General features: G+C 40.9%; 1 protein-coding gene across 7 annotated transcripts in view; it reads right to left on the reverse strand.

Moving 5' to 3' along the window:
- Positions 1-6,116: 6,116 nt before the first annotated feature.
- SLC8A1 (solute carrier family 8 member A1) overlaps positions 6,117-22,866 on the reverse strand; it is a 357,688-nt gene continuing 340,938 nt past the window's right edge. For all 7 annotated transcript variants that reach the window (XM_055089150.1, XM_055089148.1, XM_055089147.1 and 4 more), the window contains one exon: positions 6,117-9,069. In XM_055089150.1, the coding sequence (XP_054945125.1) occupies positions 8,693-9,069 (377 nt within the window). In that variant the 3' untranslated portion in view covers positions 6,117-8,692. The remainder of the gene's footprint in view (positions 9,070-22,866) is intronic.

Here is a 22,866-nt window from a genome sequence, read left to right on the forward strand (position 1 = left end):
TGACAAAGCAACTATTATTTTCATTTTACTAATGAAATGAGTTTTAGAGTTGGAGTGTCAGTGCATTGGCTGGAAAGAAAAAATGCAAGTTTAGACTCCTCACCACTAGGTCCAATACTTAGTGTTTGTTGCTTTCTCAGTGTTTCAAAAAATTCGTTCCATGGCAACCAGTTTGGAAAAAGGGCTTCACTCTCCAAGCAGGCAACAAGTACGTGATGGAGCTGCATGACCGTTTGGAAAGGTTTGAGTCAAACACAACATGCTGGCTCAGAGCAGAAAGGAATCTCTGCAGGTGATATTCACAGCAAGTGAAAAAAATCCTTCTTGCATTGTTCCAATGTTCACAGACCATATCCATCACGGGGGCGGGCAAGGTGGTGATCTGGCTCAAGGACTAGGAATGATCCCATCTATTTTGCCTACTTCCTGACGCCAGCTAGTAACTAAATGGTGGTGTGATTATGATATTAATAGTGATCCGTCTCCCCTGCCTGACTGCTTGTTTGCCTCTAGATACTGTATGAACAGGACGGGGGAGGGCAAGGGTTGGGTACTGATGTTAATAAATCCCATGTCTCAATGATTAACATAAATTCTCCTGATAGCTTTGCAAAAATGCAATCTTTGCTTCAGATCTGGGGTTTAAAAGCATCTCTCTCGGTTTTGTGTTTAATATTAAACATCTGAAACAGTCACAGTTTTTAGGAGAAGCAGCAGGTTTAGTTCCTTTTGAAAGGGAGGACAACTCTTTTTTTTTGCTGGCTTTCTCTCACTGTCCGCAGTTGTTTCTGAGAGATGTGCACGAGGATTAAGAGTCAGAAGTAGGCAAAAGGGGGCACTGAAGTAGAGCCACTGATGCAACCTAATGCTCACGGGTTCTTTGGGTGCTTATTGGGAAAATTCCCGATCCATTTTGTTGAGAAAGATACTCATTTGTTTTAGAAAAGTAAATCTATGCAGAGTCTGTGAGAACAACCTGAGAATATCAAGAATATTTTAAGCCTCACATACACATTTACCACAGCATCCTCTGTCTCAAAGAAGAGTCAGAGTGTCAAATTTCCTATCAAATTATTGATGGCAGCAAAAACCTGTGCTTAAGAGTTTTAGACGGAAATATCAGAAATTATTTTCTTGCAAATTGTAACAATAACAATGTAGCTAACAAAAATAACTTTACGTTTTGGCATGATGCCATCCTTTGCTTAGATCCAATGCCACAAAAGTGTAGTTGATGAAATATCAATAAAATAAAGTCCTTGCAATATTTCCGATAGTAAGTGTCCCAGAGTTCAATATGTAATGAAGCATTTGACTAAATAGGCTCCAGTGACTTGGCATGAGCATCACACCCCGCTCTGTACCCACTCCTCATCCTTCCCCTTGGAGAAATCTCATGTACCAACTGGTTGAAAGGGCTAGTTTGCCTGTTAGTAAGATCTTGGCAGCAAAACACTAAGGATAAGACAACCAGTGTATATGAGAGTTGAGGGTGGGTTTAGTTGAGAATATCTAAGCTAAACTACAGCTAGTGGAGAACCTACATGTCAGTAGATGATTAGGTATTTGTGGCAAAACTAGGTGGGAGTCCCATTCCTTTTGTCCCAACACGCCAAAACACATTTCTAGAAAATATCAACTGATGTATGGGGGCTGATCTGCTCAGTGCTATGTTTCCAGGAAAATATAAACTCTCATCCTTTTAATCCCCCAGGATTTGACCTAGATGAGGATTTTTTTTTCAAGAGCTGTATTCAAAACCCCCCAAAAGACAGAGGGTAATTGGAAAAGTCAGAAAGGAGCCCTAATTGATCCAGAAAACTTTCTATCAGAAATGCTTGCCAAATGAGGAAAGAAAAAATGAATTTCTTTCTTTTAAAAATCTACGTATGTTTTTAGAAGGATAGATATAATTAACAGTATTCTAAGCAGTTTTCAAACAACTTTGAATTTACATCTTTAACTAAAAAGGGAAAAAAAAAATTCAGGAATATGCTTCCTTCCACGTCTCTCCCCGCCTTCTCCCATTTATAAAAGAGATCTGATAAAAAGGAACACCAACCTGACATGGGCTTTCAGGGCAATCCTGGACATCTGAAAATGCCATTCGAGTTCTTTGACATACATCATCTATTTTTGTATTTATGTATCTCTATGCTCTAGGAAGAGATGGGATAGAGATTTACTTCTGAAACTGTATCTGATTCTCACAGAAATAATCTTCAAATTAGCATTTCAAATCTTTTTGCTTGTTTGTTTTTACACCGGTTGAAATGGCAACTTTCCGTAAAAAGAAGGTTGAAAACAGCATTTCTATTTGCTGTTCATGAAAAGGTCAGTGTTTCACAAGCCTTTTAACTATTGATAGGTCTGTCTGAGCTTTATCGTTTATCTGGGCTAGATTCAAGCTCAGTATCCCATCTGATGTGTTATTATTTTAAATATTCAAATTATTTTTGAAATGTAAATAACATCAAAATAGAATCAGCCTTTTATAAATGAAATTATCAAGTTATTACGTTGTGAAATTTAGAAACTTCATGGCTTAAAAAAAGAGGATGGAAATTATTGGAGGCATATTTTTATGAGACACCTGTATAAGTCGTGCATTACACAAAGTAACTCAGCAGTATAGAAAAGTGTGCCAAAAGCATACTTTTTTTTTGGTTGCCAAAGCCAAAGGTTATGCATGCTCAGCTTTGATTTTCATATAAAAACTGAGAATGAGAGTGTTAATTGTACTGTTGTTTCTAAAAACTGGGAGTCCATCTTCTGTAAGGATAATGGCTTTCAAATATCTTAGACAAGGGTAGCCTGGGATGAGATCTTAACAATTTTCTTTTGGCTAATTCTCTCATTTTTAAATATGTTCTTGTCAAGCACATAGATAATTCTCACCCACATCATTATTTTAGCCGTGTTCTTTAATTATATGAGTATCAAGAGAATGGAAAATCTTTTAAGATGTCTTCCTTGGGAAGAAATTACAAATTGTAATGTTGAGTATAAGAAGGTAGAGAATTATTTTTCTTACAACTAGACACATGGGCCATATCAGCTTTATCTTAAATATTTATATAATTTAGTCTTTCTAGGTGAAATATTTTGGAAAGTGGTTATGTATTTGGTATATATTTAAGAGAAACTGTTCCTTCCACTTGGAAAGAATGGAATCTTCACACTGGAGGATGGGTCACTGCAAACCTAGGATCGTGTTTTTAGGAAAGATCTCCTTGGAGAATTTATCTATTGCTCTACCATGTGGCTTTAAGAGGTCTAATAACCAATGCTGTAAATTAAATGTGGGTTATTTCAACTTGGGAATGTAGGGGAAATGTCTTTGAAAATCTCTGGGCCATATCCTTCCAGGCAAATGAACAATTTCCAGTACAGAGGGCTGTATAATCATTCTAGTAAATTAATTCCCTTCTACACTATACTGGATTTGGGTAGGTAGATCTCTTTGCAGTCAACAAATCAGGAGGGCTGGGCTCTGCATTAACTGTCAAAATTGATTCAGTAACATTGACGTTAGCTAATTTCTCTCGGTGTATTTGGTTACTAATGTGAATTTCCCTACCATTTGCATATCATGAATGTAATAACTACAGAGAAGCATTTGATCCACTCATATTTCTTGGAGGCATGGAAGCTATATATGATGTGTTTCTATGGTTACACACTTCACGTTTGGAGATGTACGTGGGGGTCTTTATCCTCGACCCATACCTGCATATATTTATAGAATAAAAGGCTAGGTAGGTGGGCACTAAAACATGAAGCATGTGATCCAGAGAGGAACAAAATGAACAGTGCTGCTGCAGTGTGTAGCTGTAGGGTCTAATCCTGTCCTAAACATTTATAGAGATACCACTGTCTGATGACTGTTTTCCAGGTGGAACGTCATTATATTTGACTTTCCAATAACAAATTCACTTTCAGTAAAATATGACCAGAGTATTTTTAGTATGAGCCTTTTCCGCATTGTTGAGAGGTAATAGTAAACACTACTAAGGGTAATGAATATGATGGGAATAGCCGTGGAAGAACTACAAAGGTTGGAAATCGGGGAAAAAAAGGTTGAGATTGCATATTCCCAAGGGGACATCCCTCTGGATCTTTGAATAAAGGTTAGACTGCATGATTCTAAAGAATGTGAGCAGGTTAAGCATCTGTAAAATACTGCATTGATTACCAGGCAATTCTGGGCAAGCAATTCTTCCTGTAAAGACACGGGTCATAATTCTACAAAGTTATGTTGCTTTTTTGAAGTGATAATGTTCTGTTCTACAAATCAGTCAATCAATGAAAATAATTTATACAATGACCACTGATTTAAAAGTCCCATAGGAGAGTCAATCAGAGGACCTTTGACAAAATGGAAACTGGGAGAGCCTCTGAAAGCATCTTTTGGGATATCTTGGCAGGGAAAATGTCACAGCTAGATACTCACCCATTTCTCATTGGCTGGAATGCTGAAGCACTCTCTCCCTTGGGAGTCCCACCACTTAGTGGTTGCTCCTCCTATAGGTAAGACATTCTCTGCTTTGGGAGATGATTAACCATGGCCGGATTAAGCTCTAAAAATTAAATGTCTCTGACAATTGTTTCCCCTTCCTATGCTATCTTTGCAGGTGAAATATCATCAGGACCGACCAACACTTGACATATGTTGGGTGGAAGACAATGAATGTGGCTAGAGGTGATAAGAACACAACGGTTGGAAAGAAGAGCAGAAATGCAATCCATTACCAAACTCTGTAAATAGATCTGAATGAAAGTTAATGAAGCCACTCATCACAGCACCTTTCTTTCTTTGTAAGATAAATATGATTTTTGTATGTCTCTTCTATGTAATATGCTTATCAATCGAAATGCTCAATTTTACCAACAGCTGGAATGTCTTGGCCAAGTACAGTGATTACTACAACAAAAGCCAAGTGCCATTTTTAGGTCCCTGTGAGATCCAGTGTCGTACATGGTTGATCATGAAATGGCCAAATATTCTTGAAGTTATGAAACTATACTCATGACTTGCTCTGGATATACCCGCCCACAATCAGACACAGACAGAAAACCATAATCAAAGAGAAACTACACATCTTGAGCCAGGAAACACTGAAAGAAGTCTTAAAGGAGTTGATTTACATTCTTGAGAAAGTGAAGTTTTGTCACCATTAGAGAATGTAGGGCTTCATCATCTACCAGAGGAAATGTGTTATTTTTCTGATTGCTCCCACAATGTTCTCAGATGTAAGCAGCCAAACTGGTGAATCTCACTTTGACAGATTAGGAGCAGCGGCCCTGGGCTGTGGAATCAACAATGAATCTAGCCCCCTGTGGACAAGACCATGTGTACAATGATCTTTTAGTAATCGTGAGACCACTGCGGGGGAAGGTATTGCATTAGGAAGTCTCATTGTGGATGAGAGCCACCTATCAGAAGAGCTGCAGAGTTGAAGACAGCATGCTTTATAAGAAAAAATTATAAGAAGAAAAAACTTAGTGTGTTTATGCTGTGAGCCACAAGAGCAAAGCTCCATAAAACCTTCACTGGTGGAAGGCTTGAATCGGAATCTTTGAAAGAATAAAATTAGCTTATAAGAGGTTAGAATCATTGGGCCACGGCATTTTGCTGAAGAGTTGCTCAACAGTCAAGGCTACTCTGGTCACTGGATTATTATTATGCTGTTACGCTATTATTATGTTGTTATTACTTTGCTGTTAAAGAAGTGGATGTTGGCTGCTCATTCTGTGTTAAACCAAAGATTGGGTCCCAGGAGACACATTAATTGTTGCTCCAAGAAAATTACCTTCCCATAGGAAAGTGTTCTGTGTATGACCATATATGGATATAATATGGGAATCCTAAAGAAAAATTTAAAGACAGTGAGATGCATAAAGTATCATTTATCTCAGTATTCTGACCCTGTGCTCCTTTGGGACATTCAAAGGAAACAATGCATGACCAGAGGGTTGACATTTGCCAAGTCGAATACTGGGCATCTATTTTCTTTCTTTTGGATGAGGATACCAATTGCACAAAAATACCTTTTTGGTCTTTATTTCTTCAAAACATGAGAACAAAAGATGAAGTAGATGACAATGAGAAGAGAGAAAACATTCCATACAGAATATGCTGTATCACTAGTGATTAAATCAGAAACAATTAGAAACTTTATTTGTCTGTGTCAATAGTGTGTACCATTTATAAGGAACAGCACAATCAGTGCACTTCCCCCCCAAGCTGTGCATAATACACACAAAATAATCGAACAAAATAATTTTACACGACTATAATTCCTAATACAACCCTGAACAACCAGAATCATATTTTCTCTAAAACAGGAAAATTTAAAAAGCAAACAAACCAAAAAGCTTTGAAGTTGACCAACAGCAAGGATTTCTTAAAGTCCTTTGTGAAAATTTGCGATGGGATTATTAACATTCCAAATATGGCTAGAAAGGAGGGCAAAGTCTTTCTAATGTTTCAACAACTCATATCCCTTGACAATTTACTTGGTGTTCCTAGGCTAGCTTTCTATTTAATAAATCTTCAAAAAACAAAAAAAATGGGTTAGAGTTTGCCCTCAAAGTGGGTAACCAGCATTTAATTATTCATTCGGTCACCCAATGTTTATTAAATGATGAATGAGCGTGATTATTAAGTGGAAGAAAACACAAATTAAAATTGTTGAGCGTTAAGTATCTTTGAATCAATACAGAGGGCTTAGGGGTGTCTCTGGCCTGGGATTCTTTATGGATAGAGAAGTGTCTGAGAGGGGACCTAAGTCATTCCATTTATACCTCATTCGTGGACTCATGGCTTTGGAATGTTGGCTTTATCCACACTCTCTGAATACTGTGAAACAGAAAGAGCCATTCCTTTTCCAGGGTTAAAAATCTCCCAGGGCAATGCTCCCGGGGGGCACTCATCATCCCATTTAATTGCTTCCTCCTTAGTCCTAAGTAGAGAAGATACACTTTTAAAGGCCTGTTGCTCACCGTGGCTTCTTTCCTCCTCAGGAACTGCACGTACAATCAGAGGGGTCTGGACGGTGAAAGAAACAGGGGTCCAAATTGCCTTTTACATACAAAAATAAAATGAACAAACCAGCACTATCTACCATCTGTGCCAGACAGAGCAGATGTGAAATAAATACTTTGGGGGCAGGGGTGTTGTGGGAATGGAGCCTTTCAAAGCTCAGGCACACCTAACGCATCCCCTTCTCTACATGCCCTCCTCCTCGGCCTTCCTGAACCAACGGGTGAGCTTTTGAGGCTCTGATGTGTACCAAGTGGCTGATTTTCCACGAAGGTACTTTGTAGTTTGCCTACTGTCCTCTCAATAGCTTTAACTTCCCATGTAACAGACAGTTATTGCTTCTTAGAAATGAACATGCAGATCCATGAATGAGCCATTTTCTCCTTTTATCCCTAATCAAACTCAGTAACAACACAAAAGTTACAACTCGGGTGAAAAGAAAACTCACTTATGTCTTCAGTGCCCAATCAATCAACGTTGTCTAATGGGAGAACAGTATATGCTATACTCTACTATATACAGATACGCTTTGTTTTGTTGTATTTGTTTTTCATCCATGCACTGTGTAACAGGTATCACAACAACATTCCCAAACAGGCACATGAAGGAGGAGCAAACGTCCGGTCATGACTGGAACAGGAGTGTGCAGGCCATGGATGCTTTTGAAAACAGGACTGACGGACGATCCCAGGCAAGAGCAACATGGGACTGGGACACATACTGATGCAAATGGAAAAGGATGATGTGCTTTGGGAATGGGGTTGTTCTTCCTGTTTGTATGAGGGGTGGTGAGCAGGAAGAGGCGGGGTGGGGTGGGGGGGCCTGGGGGGTTAGCAGGGCTGGAACACCAGACTATAAGGGCCTTGCTAATCACAGTCCAGTGCCAAAGAGATAAGAAAGGATTTTGCATGTTCCTGGGAATCTAGGCACGATGTTCCTGTACCTGGTGAACAAGAGTGCCAGGCATCCTATCTTTCACTATCCGACTCTATCTAGGACCATGACTTTTCTGGGCTCCATTCCAGCTGCCATGCTTCTTCTTGGAGGCAGCTTCACCTCTGCTCCCGTCCCAGAGTTGAGCATGAAATTTAGTTATATGGTGAAGACATGCTGCTTTCTTTTTCCATGCCCATTTCCTCTCTCTCTCTTAATCCAAAATAATTTTTTAAATGTTTGGGGGAAGGGAGAGTAATCTTAATGATTTCCATTTTTACCCAAAACCCATTTGCATTTAGATTGGTCATCACCTCCCACAAGAGGAGCAAAAACCCTGATCCTCCCCAAAAAAAAAAACAAAACAAAAGCCTAACATCAACTACCTCCCCAACCCCCGCCCCAAACAAGCAAAAACAAACAGAAAACAAATCAAAGACTTAACGATTTATGAACCCGGGGAGAACACAGCCCTCAGAGGCTGAGCTGCAAAGATGGCCCTGCCTCCATGCCTGGTTCAACGTGACGAAGCCCCTGGGAACAGGAGGTGACGCCTTCTCACTCCGGCCCTAGTACAGTCTGCTTGTGAAGCTGGATTCCATCAGCAGGTAAGTGGACATGACAAATGTCAGTTTCTTCTGTTCGTTATACATAATTTTTTATGTATATATATGTATATATATATATATAAATTTACTACATCTGATTGTTCCTTTAGAAGCCTTTTATGTGGCAGTAGGCCTCCAGGGAGGAGAAGAAAATGTACAAGAGCCACAGGAGCACAAAGAGGCAGGATGTGAGGAGCTTGGCAGTCCGGGGCCCACCCAGCTCACCTCCGATTTCTGGCCTCCGCCGATACAGCAGCACCCCGACATTGATGAAAGCAAAAATGGTGAAGAGAGTGACGGAGAAAGCTAGCGTGCCAGGGGACACTTTGAACTGTTCCCCGTTGGCCGCGTGGTAGATGGCAGCGATGGACCAGGCCACGCCAATTCCCAGGAAGACATTCACTGCGTTGCTGCCTGTGACGTTACCTATGGATGCATCTGCGTACTGGTCCTGGGTGGCGGCCACTTTGCTTGCAAACGTGTCTGTGGAGGAAGAAGAAAAAGGCAATGACACTTAGCCACTTAAAGGGGTCTCTGGAGTGCTGGCAGCTTCAGCTGTGTACTCTGGAATCAAACCCTCGATGGAAACCCCGTGACCAGGACAGAGCTTTGATGTTCCCTCGAGTCCCAGTCGTGTGGTCAGAACGACAGGATCCAGGTATCAGGACCTGCTGACTTACAGGTGACCTTGGTCAAATTCTTTACCCCCAGATACCACGGTTCTTTGTACCACTGAGTTTGCAGGGAGGCATTTTTCAGAGCGTTATCACGGCCTGTCTACATCAGAATCAGATGGGGATCCTTCTTAAGAATGAATATTACCAGGCTCCGTTCAGCCGTGCTAGATCATAGTTGCCGGGACTCAGGAACATGTTTTTACAACGTGCCGAAAGATTCTAGGTCGATGAAGTTTGAGAATGGCTGCTGAAGGGTGTTACCGAAGGCTGCTGTATCATCAGCTCTAGTTTATAGATGAGAAGGTTCAGGGCTCAGGGAATATTTCCAAAGATTCAAGAGCCAGTCAGTGGTGGAAGTGAAACTAACTGACCCATGATAACAACTGACATTTGCCTAGAGCCTTACAGCTAGGAAAGCAGATTCACCTATGTTATTGTGTTGATGGTGACGACAATGCTATGAGGAGAGGAGACTTTATAGGTGAGGATACTGGGCTCAGCGAGGTGCGACATCACACAGCAAGGAAGAAGCCCCGTTACGGCTTGAGCTCAGGCCTCCTGCCTTCGTGCAAATGCTGTTCATCGTTCCATCTCACCCTTCCCTGGCCTGGCAGGTTAATGGCCATCCTCAGAGCTCTTTGTTCACCCATAATCCTGTATGCATCTCTTCTCTGAGGCTGGGAAAAATCATACATTTCCTTTCTCTACGGGGAGTAGGACAAGATTGACTTACACTTGGTGAGCAGAGCACAGGGGGTTAGCGCAAACTTGAGTCAGAGGGCGTCGAAATCTGCCGGCACAACTGAACGTGTGACCCCAGGCAGCTGACTTACTCAATTTCCTAATCTGTGAAATGAGGATAGTGGTGCCCACTTCAGAGCGCTTTTGTTAAATTGAAGCTATAATATGTAAAATGCTAACGTTTCTTTGTACAAAGCAAGAGTAGCTCCTTTTGTTGCTTTGGGAAGACAATGTGAATGGAGCTGCCTAGATCCATTTATTAAAAGTTGATGTTGGGGGCGCTTCCCTGGCGGCGCAGTGGTTGAGAGTCCGCCTGCCGACGCAGGGGACGCGGGTTCGCGCCCCGGTCCGGGAGGATCCCACGTGCCGCGGAGCGGCTGGGCCCGTGAGCCGTGGCCGCTGAGCCTGCGCGTCCGGAGCCTGTGCTCCGCGACGGGAGAGGCCGCGGCGGTGAGAGGCCCAAGTACTGCAAAAAAAAAAAAAAAAAAAAAAAAAGGTTTGATGCTGGATCTGAAATAGCTCCCTTTATTAAGAATGTGAACAGGACTTGTAAACTAGTCAACTTCCTTTCTATATGCTCACCTAGTTACTGGTATCAAAGTCCTTTCAGTTACCTCTGCAAAATACGTTGCACAGTCGGTTTACAGTAGATATTAGTAACTGTCACGTTGCACTCACGTTTGCAAAGCCAGCAGTGGCAGGTATGCTGTTACTACAAGGCATTATGCTCTGAGCATGCGTGTAGTTGTGCGATATCTGGATTACTCTCTCCCCTCTGTTGCTATTCGTTGCCACTTCCAATGAGGATGATACATAAAGCACGTACGTTTCTACCAGCCTGTAGATTCTTGTGCTTTTACCATGGGTGCTGAGAAGCTACTGGATCTGTGGTGTCACATTCTTTCTGAAAGGGAATTGGTTAACCCTGAGGGCCCATCTCTGATTCTGACCTGTGTGTGACGGAAAGCAGATTTTAGTTACTGTTTTATAAGGAGGCGGACTGCTTACTCTGTGCTACACATGTTATACGGATATTTTCATTCAACCCTCTTATCAACCTTATAGAGTAGATGTTATTATTCCCCTTTTACAATGTGGGAAACAGTGATGTTGTGACACAGTATGCCTCTTGGACAGGGTGTCCGTCAACAAAGCAAGGATTTTGAAACCAAATCTGCCCATTCTCACCCTAGACCTCACTGACCCTTCTAGGAAGGCTAAAGGTTTCCTTCCCTCTCAGTCCATTTCAGGTTGCCCTGTTCCTTCCACTCAGAAACCTTGAAACGGCTCCTTCCTGTATCAGTGAGAGCAAAGACTGAAGGAGGTAGAGGCAGCTGGCTAACCTGTCCTGCTGGATGGGTGCTGCCTTTTTGCATTCGTGTGATCACACACTGCAGCCCTATCAGGACTATCACAACAGAGGCCGGTGAGTAAAAGCCCAGTGAGACGATCTTCACGGTCTCTTGCTGTTCATTATTAAGAGTTGTTAGGACCTGACACAGCAGCAGCCTCAAAAACAATGAAGTCATTTTGCTTCGACTTTTCGAGGACAGACAGCTCAGCAAGGAAAGTAAAGGAACAGAGTCTAAAGCAGGAGGAAGCCACTTACAGCTCAGCTGCTGCTGAGGATCACCTGAGATGTTATTCTGCGGCGGCTAGTGACTGGGGGGCGCCTTCCCCCCCAACGCTGCAGGGGCGGGGACCTGGCATGTTCCACAGCATACGCATGCATACCTCCCCCGGCACGCAGTATGTGGCACTCTAGACTTCCTGGGTGCCCCATCTCCACTCGGAAACCCTGGACTTTCTGGATGGCATCTCTGCTGCCGCTCCAGAAGGGAATGAGGCACAAATTCAAAGATTTACTGGGCCCTCCTGGGTCTGCAGGGCCTTCTTCTCCCTTAAGCCGTTTTTCAATAGCCTATTCATGTGACTAGCACATGAGAATTCTTGTAATAATAGGTTCCTGTTTACAAATGCCTTTCTTTGGAGTCTCTCTCTGAAAATTAATTAGTTGCCAAAGTGATTAGCTCCTCACATAAATGACATATGTTTGGGCCTCTGAATCAGGGAGGTTTTCTTTACCTGGGTTACACATCAGACCTTTGCTTTTCAATTCAAAAGCTGTGTTAAAAAAAAACGGTAGAAACACAAGTAAATCCAAACCATCAGCCTTAACTGCAACAGAGACAACTCTGTTTTCCAAATGAAGAGAGATGGATTCTCCCCCAACAAACTACCTTCTCTCACCGCCGCTTAGTGCACAGAGCAGCAGACCAGACTGCAGGCGAGGCCCTGCCAAGCCTGACCCTGAATGCCAAGCCCGCAACCTGCTTATGGCTGAACAAGGCAAAAGCCACTCAAATGCCATTCTCCAGAGTGAAGTCCAAACAAGGACTATTGACATGGTGTAAGCATACTCAGAACTTGGCCCGTTAAATACAAACATATATGAATCAGGTTTCCACTGTGATTGGTACAAACTAAGTTATGTTGATAATCATTAAATGTGTGTATACCTATACCTACATATATACTTCAGGTTAGTATTCTAATAGTAATTTTTGCTTCTAACTCCCACCTTGAATTCTGATGAATTTTATTTTTATATTTTTCCTTTCTCATAAACATCTTTATTCTCAAACTTCAGTTCTATTCATTGCTCAGTCATATTATAATTTGCTTGCAATGTCTTATTAGCTAATAAGATTCACAACAGGAATAATCTTGGCAAATAGGAATAATCTTGGCAAATATCGATGGGGTGGACCCATGGACAAGTCACTATTCTGAGCCCTTTGATCAGCCCCTGTAAACTTCTTGACGGAAATGCAAGCACTAAAATTATACTTTTTTTTTTGGCTGCACTGTAAGGCATGCAGGACCTTAGTTCCCTGGCCAGGGATCAAACCCACACCCCCTGAATTCTAATGAATTTTAAATTAGTTGTAGAGTTTTAGACTTTTGGTCCTGCCTCCTTGGTACCCACTAACAGGGAAGATTTGTTTGGGGGGCAGTGTGGCTGGAATTAAGCCACATGTTACAGAGTCGGGACATAATTGTTCTCTGCATCTAACCTTGGTGGCTAAGTCATCTAGTCAATATGCAGGAATATTGACTAGATATCAACACACTCCCCTTTCCTCCAGAAATGATTTTTTAACTGAACTTAAACTTTATCGCTATATACAGACTAAGCCTCAAACATCTCTTCTGTAAAAAGGATAGTTCTTAGCCCTGCAGGTCACAGGAAGGGTTTATGCATTACCTAGAGTACCATCCCATGTAGTTTATCTTCGTCTTGACTCTTAGCATGTGCTGGGGGCCAGCTGTGCAACTCTCAAGTGCTTCGCGCTCAGGAGCAGATTTTGACTGGAGCCCAGCCTGCTACGGAGGCATGGTTGCTGCCTCCCATCCATTTACTGATGACGCAGGGGACAGACCAGGTGGTTCAGAGCTTCCTGCTGCGTTAGTGGGAGAAGTCTCATCAAGGGGACCCTCTGGTGTGTTCTTGGGCAAGACACTCACTCTCTGGGGGGTTCTGGTTTCCTAACTTTACTGTTTGGGTGGTACATAGAATACATCAAGAGACTAACTTCACATATATGATTTTGGTGGGATTTTTCTGTTTTGCAGGCATTTGTACGTGACCACTCACCTACCTTCAAATTGACTAATGATGATATCTCATTTTAAAGAATAAATGACCTAGATGAAATAGTCATAAGTGATCTCTAGATCTGAAGATCTCGCCAGTGATGAAACTGTGGCAATATTTATGGAGTTGAACCACACAGCACAGGGTCATTTGACCTCTTAAAAATAGGTAAGAAAGGTTGGCAAGGTTACTTACTTCAAATCACATGACCATTTATATGAGTGTAGCCATGCAATAACGTGGCAGTGGTGACTGTTTCAGATACTGTGTATCATGTCAATCAAGTGTGCGTATCACTGGCACTGGAAATACTGGGAGAGCCTAGTTAAAAAATAAATGAAGATTTGGGGCTCCACCCTTCACCCACTTAATCAGACTCTGAGAAAAAGACACAGGAATACCCATTTTAATAAGTGCCTGAGGTGCCTAGCTTTCACACCAAGGTTCAAGAACCACAGCTCTCAGGCATGGAAATGGAAGCTACTACTCCCTGTGCTCACAATTTGCGGGGGGCCTTGCTGGCAGGAAGAGATGTCTGAGTTTCAGGGAAGCAGCTAATTGAGGAGAAGTAAGGAGCAGCTGATTTCTCTTGCGTGTAGTTGTGCCCTCTGATAGAGTGGTCATTTGCTCATAAAACAGCTTGTTGGAGGGGCTGGGACTGCTTGACCATGAAGTCCCCCACTCTCAAGTTGTGCTATACTCAATTTTTTTTGAAAAAAAAAAAAAAAAAAAAAAAAAACCCCATTCCATCATGGCAACTATAAAAGGCCAAGGAAAGAGTGAAATTTACTTAAATTCATTGAATTCTGGCTCTTTCACTTGCCAGGTAAGAAGCTTACCTACTTTAATATGGTTTTGAGGGAAATGAGTTAACATGAACAGCGCTCAGAATAGGGCCTGGCACTTAATGAGTGCTCAATATTGGTAATTATTTTTATAATACAATACAACAGAGCCAGATCCCAAGAGAATCCATAAGTGGTCTGGAATTGTGAGTTACTGTAATGATTCCAAACTTCTGGGGAGTTATAACACCCTTTAAAGACATATTAACTTTATGGTCCTAGGTATTTAAAAATGTGGTGGAACATACAATTATTCTTAAGATCAAAGAGATTTTTATTTTGAAAATTCCATATAACCTAAGTCATAAAAAGACATTAGAGATCTGGTTTATGGCCCTAATTTTACTAGTGACTGAAAGGCAGACCTCTTTGCTTAAACAATGTATGTATTCCTCTCTATTCTTTCCTCTCTTCTATGTACTTTTTGTTTCCCTCTTTGAGAATTCAAATGGAAATTTTATTTATGTACTAATTCCTCTGTCACTAAGAATCGTAAACAAGTTTTTGCTTTTGGTTGTGATATTTATTTACCCCAGTAAATATGAAACCCACACTTTCTTACTTACATACACATACTCACTTCACTGGTTCAAACGAAAAGAAACTTTGTTTGGCATCCAGGTGAAGTTTAAGAGATCAGGGAATTATTGACGTTTGACTGAATAATGACCAGTTAGGAGAGGAGTTGTAAAAACTGAAAAAGGGAAAAACACTTAAAATTTCTGCCCATAAAAACTGTCCCTGAAAAGAAATGGAGACAATGACACCTATTTTTAGAAGAAAAGAAAAAGAGGTAAGTGAAAAGCTCAAGAGGACTCATGTTGGCAGGTCGGAACACCTGTTTCTACTCATTTTTATCACCAGGGTAACTTTTGAAAAATACCAAATTGTGAGGCCACTATGAGTTTCTGCTTCCTTGGTCTGGAATGCGGTCTGAGCACTGGCATCTTTTAAAGCTCCCCAAGGGGACTGAGGTCCACTAACCAACTGCTCAGAGCCCTTGCTTCACCCTCTGTGTAAGGACAATGGCACCTTCCCTGGATTAGCTGAGATAATGCATGGAATAGCTCTGACATGTAGGTCAACAAAATCAGTATTTTGGGAACAACAGGGTGGAGACAAGATAGCAGAGTAGAAGGACGTGAGCTTACCTCTTCTCATGAAGACATCAAAATCACAACTAACTAACTGCTGAAAAACCATCAACAAAAAAAAACAATGGAACTTACCAAAAAAGTTATTCTAAATCCAAAGCCAAAGAAGCCACAATGAGCCTGTAGGAGGGGCTCAATTGTGATAAAATCAAATCCCATACCCACTGGGTGGGCAACCCACAAACTGGAAAATAATTATGTCACAGAAGTCCTCACATGAGTGAAAGTTCTGAGCCCCATGTCAGGCTCCCAGCCTGGGGGTCTGGCAACAGGAGGTGGAGCCCCCAGAGAATCTGGCTTTGAAGGCCAGAAGGGTTTCATCACAGGAATTCCAATGACTGGGGGAAAGAGAAACTCCACTCTTGGAGGGCACACACACACAAGGTCTTGTGCACACCAGGACCCAGTGAAAAAAGCAGTGGCCTCATAAGGGCCTGGGCCAGACCTACCTGCTGGTGGTGGAGGGTCTCCTGCAGAGGCAGGGGTGGCTGTGGCTCACCGTAGGGACAAAGACACTGGCAGTGGTAGTTCTGGGGAGTACTCATTGGTGTGAGCCCTTGGGGAGGCCACCATTTTCTCATCAAGACCTGGCCCCACCCAACAGGCTGTAGGCTACAATGCTGGGACTCCTCAGTCCAGACAGACACCCAACAGGGCAGGAACACAGCCCCACCCATCAGCAGACAGGCTGCTTAAAGTCTTCCTGAGCATATATAGCTGCCCACTAAACTCACCCCTTGCCATGGCCCTGGCCACCAGAGGGACATACCCAGTTCCACCCACCAGTGGGCAGGAACGAGTCTCTCCCACCAGGAAACTTGCACAAGCTTCTGAGACAACCTCATCCACCAGGGGCCAGACAGCAGGAACAAGAAGAACTACAATCCTGCAGCCTGTGGAACAGAAACTGCAATCACAGAAAGTGAGATAAAATGAGACAGGAGAGGAAATGTCCCAGATGAAGGAACAAGATAAAACCCCAGAAGAACAACTAAGAGAAGGGGCAATAGGCAATCTACCCAAAAAAGAATTCAGAGTAATGACAGTGATCCAAGATCTTGGAAAAAGAATGGAGGGATGGAGCAAGAAGATACAAGAAATGTTTAACAAAGACCTAGAAGAACTAACAAACAAACAGAGGAACAATACAATAACTGAAATGAAAAATACACTAGAAGGAATCAAGAGCAGAATAAGTGAGACAGAACAACAGATAAGCGACCTGGAAGACAGAATGGTGAAAATCACTGCCATGGAACAGAATAAAGAATGAAAAGAAATGAGGACAGTCTAGGGGACAACATTGCACACACCAACATTCACATTAAAGGGGTCCCAGAAGGAGAAGAGAGAGAGAAACAACCTGAGAAAATACTTGAAGAGATAACAGCTGAAAACTTCCCTAACCTGGGAAAGGAACCAATCACCCAAGTCCAGGAAGCACAGAGAGAGAGTCCCATACAGGATAAACCCAAGGAGGAACACACCGAGACACAGAGTACTCAAATTGACAAAAATTAAAGACAAAGAAAAAATATTAAAGGCAACAAGGGGAAAGCAACAAATAACATACAAGGGAAATCTCATAAGGTTATCAACTGATTTCTCAGCAGAAACTCTGTAGGCCAGAAGGGAGTGGCACAATATATTTAAAATGATGAAAGGGAAGAACCTGCAACCAAGAAGACTCTATCCAACACTGCTCTCATTCAGATTCCATGGAGAAATCCAAAGCTTTACAGACAAGCAAAAGCTAAGAGAATTCAGCACCACCAAACCAGCTCTATAACAAATGCTAAAGGAATTTCTCTAGGTGGAAAAGGTCACAACAAGAAACAAGAAAATTATGAATGGAAAAGCTCACCTGTAAAGGCAAACATATAGGAAAGGTAGGAAATTACCCATACACAAATATGATATCAAAACCAGCAATCTGGGGCTTCCCTGGTGGCGCAGTGGTTGCGCGTCCGCCTGCCGATGCAGGGGAACCGGGTTCGCACCCCGGTCTGGGAGGATCCCACGTGCCGCGGAGCGGCTGGGCCCGTGAGCCATGGCCGCTGAGCCTGCGCGTCCGGAGCCTGTGCTCCGCAACGGGAGAAGTCACAACAGAGGGAGGCCCGCATACCACAAAAAAAAAAAAAAACAAAAAAAAAAACAAAAAAAAACCCCAGCAATCATGAGAAGAGGAGAGCAAAACTGCAGGATATTGGCAATGCATTGGAAATTAAAAGGCCAGCAACCTAAAACAATCTTGTTTATATACAGATTGCTATATCAAAACTTCATGGTAACCAAACCGAAAATCTACAATACATATACACACAAAAAAGAAAAAGGAATCCAAACACAACACTAAGTTAGTCATCAAATCACAAAAGAACAAAAGCGGAGGGAAGAAAAAAGACATTCAAAAATGAACCAAAAACAATTAAGAAAATGGCAATAAGAGCATACATATTGATAATTACCTTAAACGGATTAAATGCTCCAACCAAAAGACACAGACTGGCTGAATGGATACAAAAACAAGACCTGTACACAGGCTGTCTACAAGAGACCCACTTCAGATCTGGAGACACATACAGACTGAAAACAAGGGGATGGAAAAAGCTATTCCATGCAAATGGAAATCAAAAGAAAGCTGGAGTAGCAATACTCATATCAGATAAAATAGACTTTAAAATAAAGAATGTTACAAGAGACAAGGAAGGACACTCCATAATGATCAAGGGATCAATCCAAGAAGAAGCTATAACAATTGTAAATATACACGCACCCAAAGTAGGAGCACCTCAGTACATAAGGCAAATGCTAACAGCTGTAAAAGGGGAAATCGACAGTAACACAATAACAGTAGGGGACTTTAACACCCCACTTTCACCAACAGACAGATCATCCAAAATGAAAATAAATAAGGAAACACAGGACTTAAACAACACATTAGACCAGATGAATTTAACTAATATTTATAGAGCACTCCATTCAAAAGCACCAGAACACACATTCTTCTCAAGTGCACATGGAACATTCTCCAGGACTGATCACATGCTGGGCCAAAAAGCAAGCTTCAGTAAATTTAAGAAAATTGAAATCATATCAAGCATCTTTTCTGACCACAACACTTTGAGGTTAGAAATCAACTACAAGAAAAAAAAAAAACTGTAAAAAACACAAACACATGGAGACTAAACAATATGCTACTAAACAACTAATGGATCACTAAAAAAAAAAAAATCAGAGAGGAAATTAAAAAATACCTAAAGACAAATGAAAAGGAAAGCACAACAATCTCAAGCCTATGGGATGCAGCAAAAGCACTTCGAAGAGGGAAGTTTATAGCAATACAATCTTACCTCAGGAAACAAGAAAAACCTCAAACAACCTAACCTTATACCTAAAGAAACTAGAGAAAGAAGAACAAAGAAAACCCAAAGTTTTGTTTGTAGAAGGAAAGAAAGTTAGTAGAAGGAAAGAAATCATAAAGATCAGAAATAAACGAAATATAGATGAAGAAAACAATAGAAAAGATGATAAACCTTTAGCCAGACCCATCAAAAAAAAAGAGGGAGAGGGCTCAAATCAATAAAATTAGATATGAAAAAGAAGTTAAAATGGAAGCCACAGAAATACAAAGGATCATAGAGACTACTACAAGCAACTATATGCCAATAAAATAGACAACCTAGAAGAAATGGACAAATTCTTAGAAAGGTACATACAGTCTCCCAAGACTGAACCCGGAAGAAATAGAAAATATGAACAGATCAATCACATGTACTGAAATTGAAACTGTGATTTAAAAACTCCCAACAAACAAAAGTCCAGGACCAGATGGCTTCACAGGCAAATTTTATCAAACATTTAGAGAAGAGTTTACACATATCCTTCTGAAACTCTTCCAAAATATAGCAGAGGGAAGAACACGCCCAAACTCATTCTACAATACCACCATCACCCTGATACCAAAACCAGACAAAAATGTCACAAAAAAAGAAAACTACAGACCAATAACACTGATGAACATAGATGCAAAAATCCTAAACAAAATACTAGCAAACTGAATCCAAAAATACATTAAAAGGATCATATACCATGATCATGTGGGATTTATCCTGGGGATGCAAGGATTTTTCAATATCCACGTATTAATCAGTGTTATACACCACATCAACAAGTTGAAGAATAAAAACCATTTGGTCATCTCAATAGATGCAGAAAAAGCTTTTGACAAAATTCAACACCGATTTATTATAAAAACTCTCCAGAAAGTGGGCATAGAGGGAACCTACCTCAACATAATAAAGGCCATATATGACAAACCTACAGCTAACATCATTCTCAATGGTGAAAAGCTGAGAGCACTTCCTCTAAGATCAGGAACAAGACAAGAATGTCCACTCTCGCCTCTTTTTTCAACTTAGTTTTGGATGTCCTAGCCATGGAAATCAGAGAGGAAAGATAAAAGTAATCCAAATTGGAAAAGAAGAAGTAAAACTGTCACTGTTGGCAGATGACACGATACTATACATAGAAAAATCTTAAAGATGCCACCAGAAAACTACTAGAGCTCATCAATGAGTTGGTAAAGTTGCAGGATACAAAATTAATACACAGAATCTGTTGCATTTCCATACACTAACAACAAAAGATCAGAAGGGGAAGTTAAACAATCCCATTTACCATCACATCAAAAAGAATAAAATACCTAGGAATTAACCTACCGAAGGATGCCAAAGACCAGTACCCTGAAAACTGTAAGATGCTGATGAAAGAAATCAAAGATGACACAAACACGTGGAAAGATACAGTGTGTTCTTGGATTGAAGGAATCAGTATTGTGAAAATGACTGTATTACCCAAGGCAATCTGCAGATTCAATGCAATCCCTATTAAATTACCAAAGGCATTTTTCACAGAACTAGAGCAACAAATCCTAAAATTTGTATTGAGACACTAAAAATCCCGAATAAGCAAAGCAATCTTGAGAGAGAAAAACGAAGCTGGAGGAATCAGGATCCCTGATTTCAGACTATACTACAAAGCTACAGTCATCAAAAGAGTACAGTACTGGCACAAAAACAGAAATACAGATCAATGGAACAGGATAGAAAGCCCAGAGATAAACCCACGCACCTACGGTCAATTAATCTATGTCAAAGGAGGTACGACTATACAATGGAGAAAGATAATCTCATCAATAAATGGTGCTTGGAAAACTGGACAGCTACATGTAACAGAATGAAATTACAACATTCTTTAACACCATATACAAAAATAAACTCAAAATGGATTAAAGACCTAAATGTAAGACCTGATACTATAAAACTCCTAAAGGAAAACATAGGCAGAACACTCTGACATAAATCACAGCAATATCTTTTTTGACTGTCTCCTAGGGTAATAGAAATAAAAATAAACAAATGGGACCTAATTAAACTCAGAAGCTTTTGCACAGCAATGGAAATCATAAACAAAATGAAAAGACAACCCACAGAATGGGAGAAAATATTTGCAAATGATGCAACTGACTAATTAATAAGGGATTAATCTCCAAAATTTACAAACAGCTCATGCATCTCAGTATCAAAAAAACAAACAACCCAATCAAAAAATGGGCAGAAGACCTAAATAGACGTTTCTCCAAGGAAGACATACAGATAGCCAAGAGGCACATGTAAAGATGCTCATCATCACTAATTATTAGAGAAATGCAAATCAAAACTACAATGAGATATCACCTCACACCAGTCACAATGGTCATCATCAAAAAGTCTACAAATAGTAAATGCTGGAGTGGGTGTGGAGAAAAGGGAACCCTCCTACACTGTTGGTGGGAATGTAAATTGGTACAACTACTATGGAGAACAGTATGGGAAGTTCCTTAAAAAACTAAATATAGAACTACCCTATGGTCCAGCAATCCCACTCATGGGCATATATCCAGAGAAAACCATGGTTTGAAAGGATACATGCATCCCAATGTTCATTGCAGCATGGTTTACAATAGCCAAGACATGGAGGCAAACTAAGTGTCCATCAACAGAGGAATGGATAAAGAAGATGTGGTACATATATACAATGGAATATTACTCAGCCATAAAAATAATGAAATAATGCCATTTGCAGCAACATGGATGGACCTAGAGATTATCATACTAAGTGAAGTCAGAGAAAAACAAATATGATATGATATCGCTTCTATTTGGAATCTAAAAAAATGATACAAACAAACTTATTTGCAAAACAGAAACAGATGGACAGAAAACAAACTTACAGTTACCGAAGGGGAAAGGTGGTGGGGGGAAGGGATAAATTAGAAGTATGGGATTGACACATACACACTGCTAGATAACCAACAAGGACCTACTGTATAGCACAGGGAACTCTGCTCAATATTGTGTAATAACCTAAATGGGAAAATAATTTGAAAAAGAATAGATACATGTATATGTATAACTGAATCACTTTGCTGTACACCTGAAACTAACAAAACATTGTTAATCAACTATACTCCAATATAAAATAAAAAGTTAAAAAAAAATCAACATTTTGTTATCAAATAATTTTTCATTTTGATAATAACTTGAATGTTTGCACTTTGCAGGGTTACTGCTGGGACTTAATTTTCCTATGATGTATCTGAAATCCTGGTATATTTCAAGTTCAAAGAAAGATTAATTCCAAATGAAATAGGAAAATAACAGGGGTTTATTTATCAGGGAACACAAGGCAGAGAAGAGAATGAGCCATAACCAGCAGTGGTATTTGACCTGCCTTTCAAACTAATTTGATACATGTTCTCAAAAACAGTAAACACTCCACTCTTAAACATACCCATAACATATAGTCCCATAATGGGATTGTTTTTCAGAACAACGTTCATGAATGTCCAAGAGTGGATCCAAGGTTCCCCTTCCTTGTTCAAGCTCTTAGCTTCATGGTGTTTGGTAAAATTTTCTAAAGTCTGTGATTCTAATTCTTTGATGTTAGTAAAAACACTTTGGGCTTCCCTGGTGGTGCAGTGGTTGAGAGTCCGCCTGCCGATGCAGGGGACACGGGTTCGTGCCCTGGTCCGGGAAGATCCCACATGCCGCAGAGCTGCTAGGCCCCTGAGCCATGGCCGCTGGGCCTGCGCGTCCGGAGCCTGTGCTCCGCAACGGGAGAGGCCACAGCAGTGAGAGGCCCGCGTACGGCAAAAAAAAAAA

The sequence above is a fragment of the Physeter macrocephalus genome, chromosome 12 (genome assembly GCF_002837175.3).
Source record: "Physeter macrocephalus isolate SW-GA chromosome 12, ASM283717v5, whole genome shotgun sequence".
Lineage (NCBI taxonomy): Eukaryota > Metazoa > Chordata > Mammalia > Artiodactyla > Physeteridae > Physeter > Physeter macrocephalus.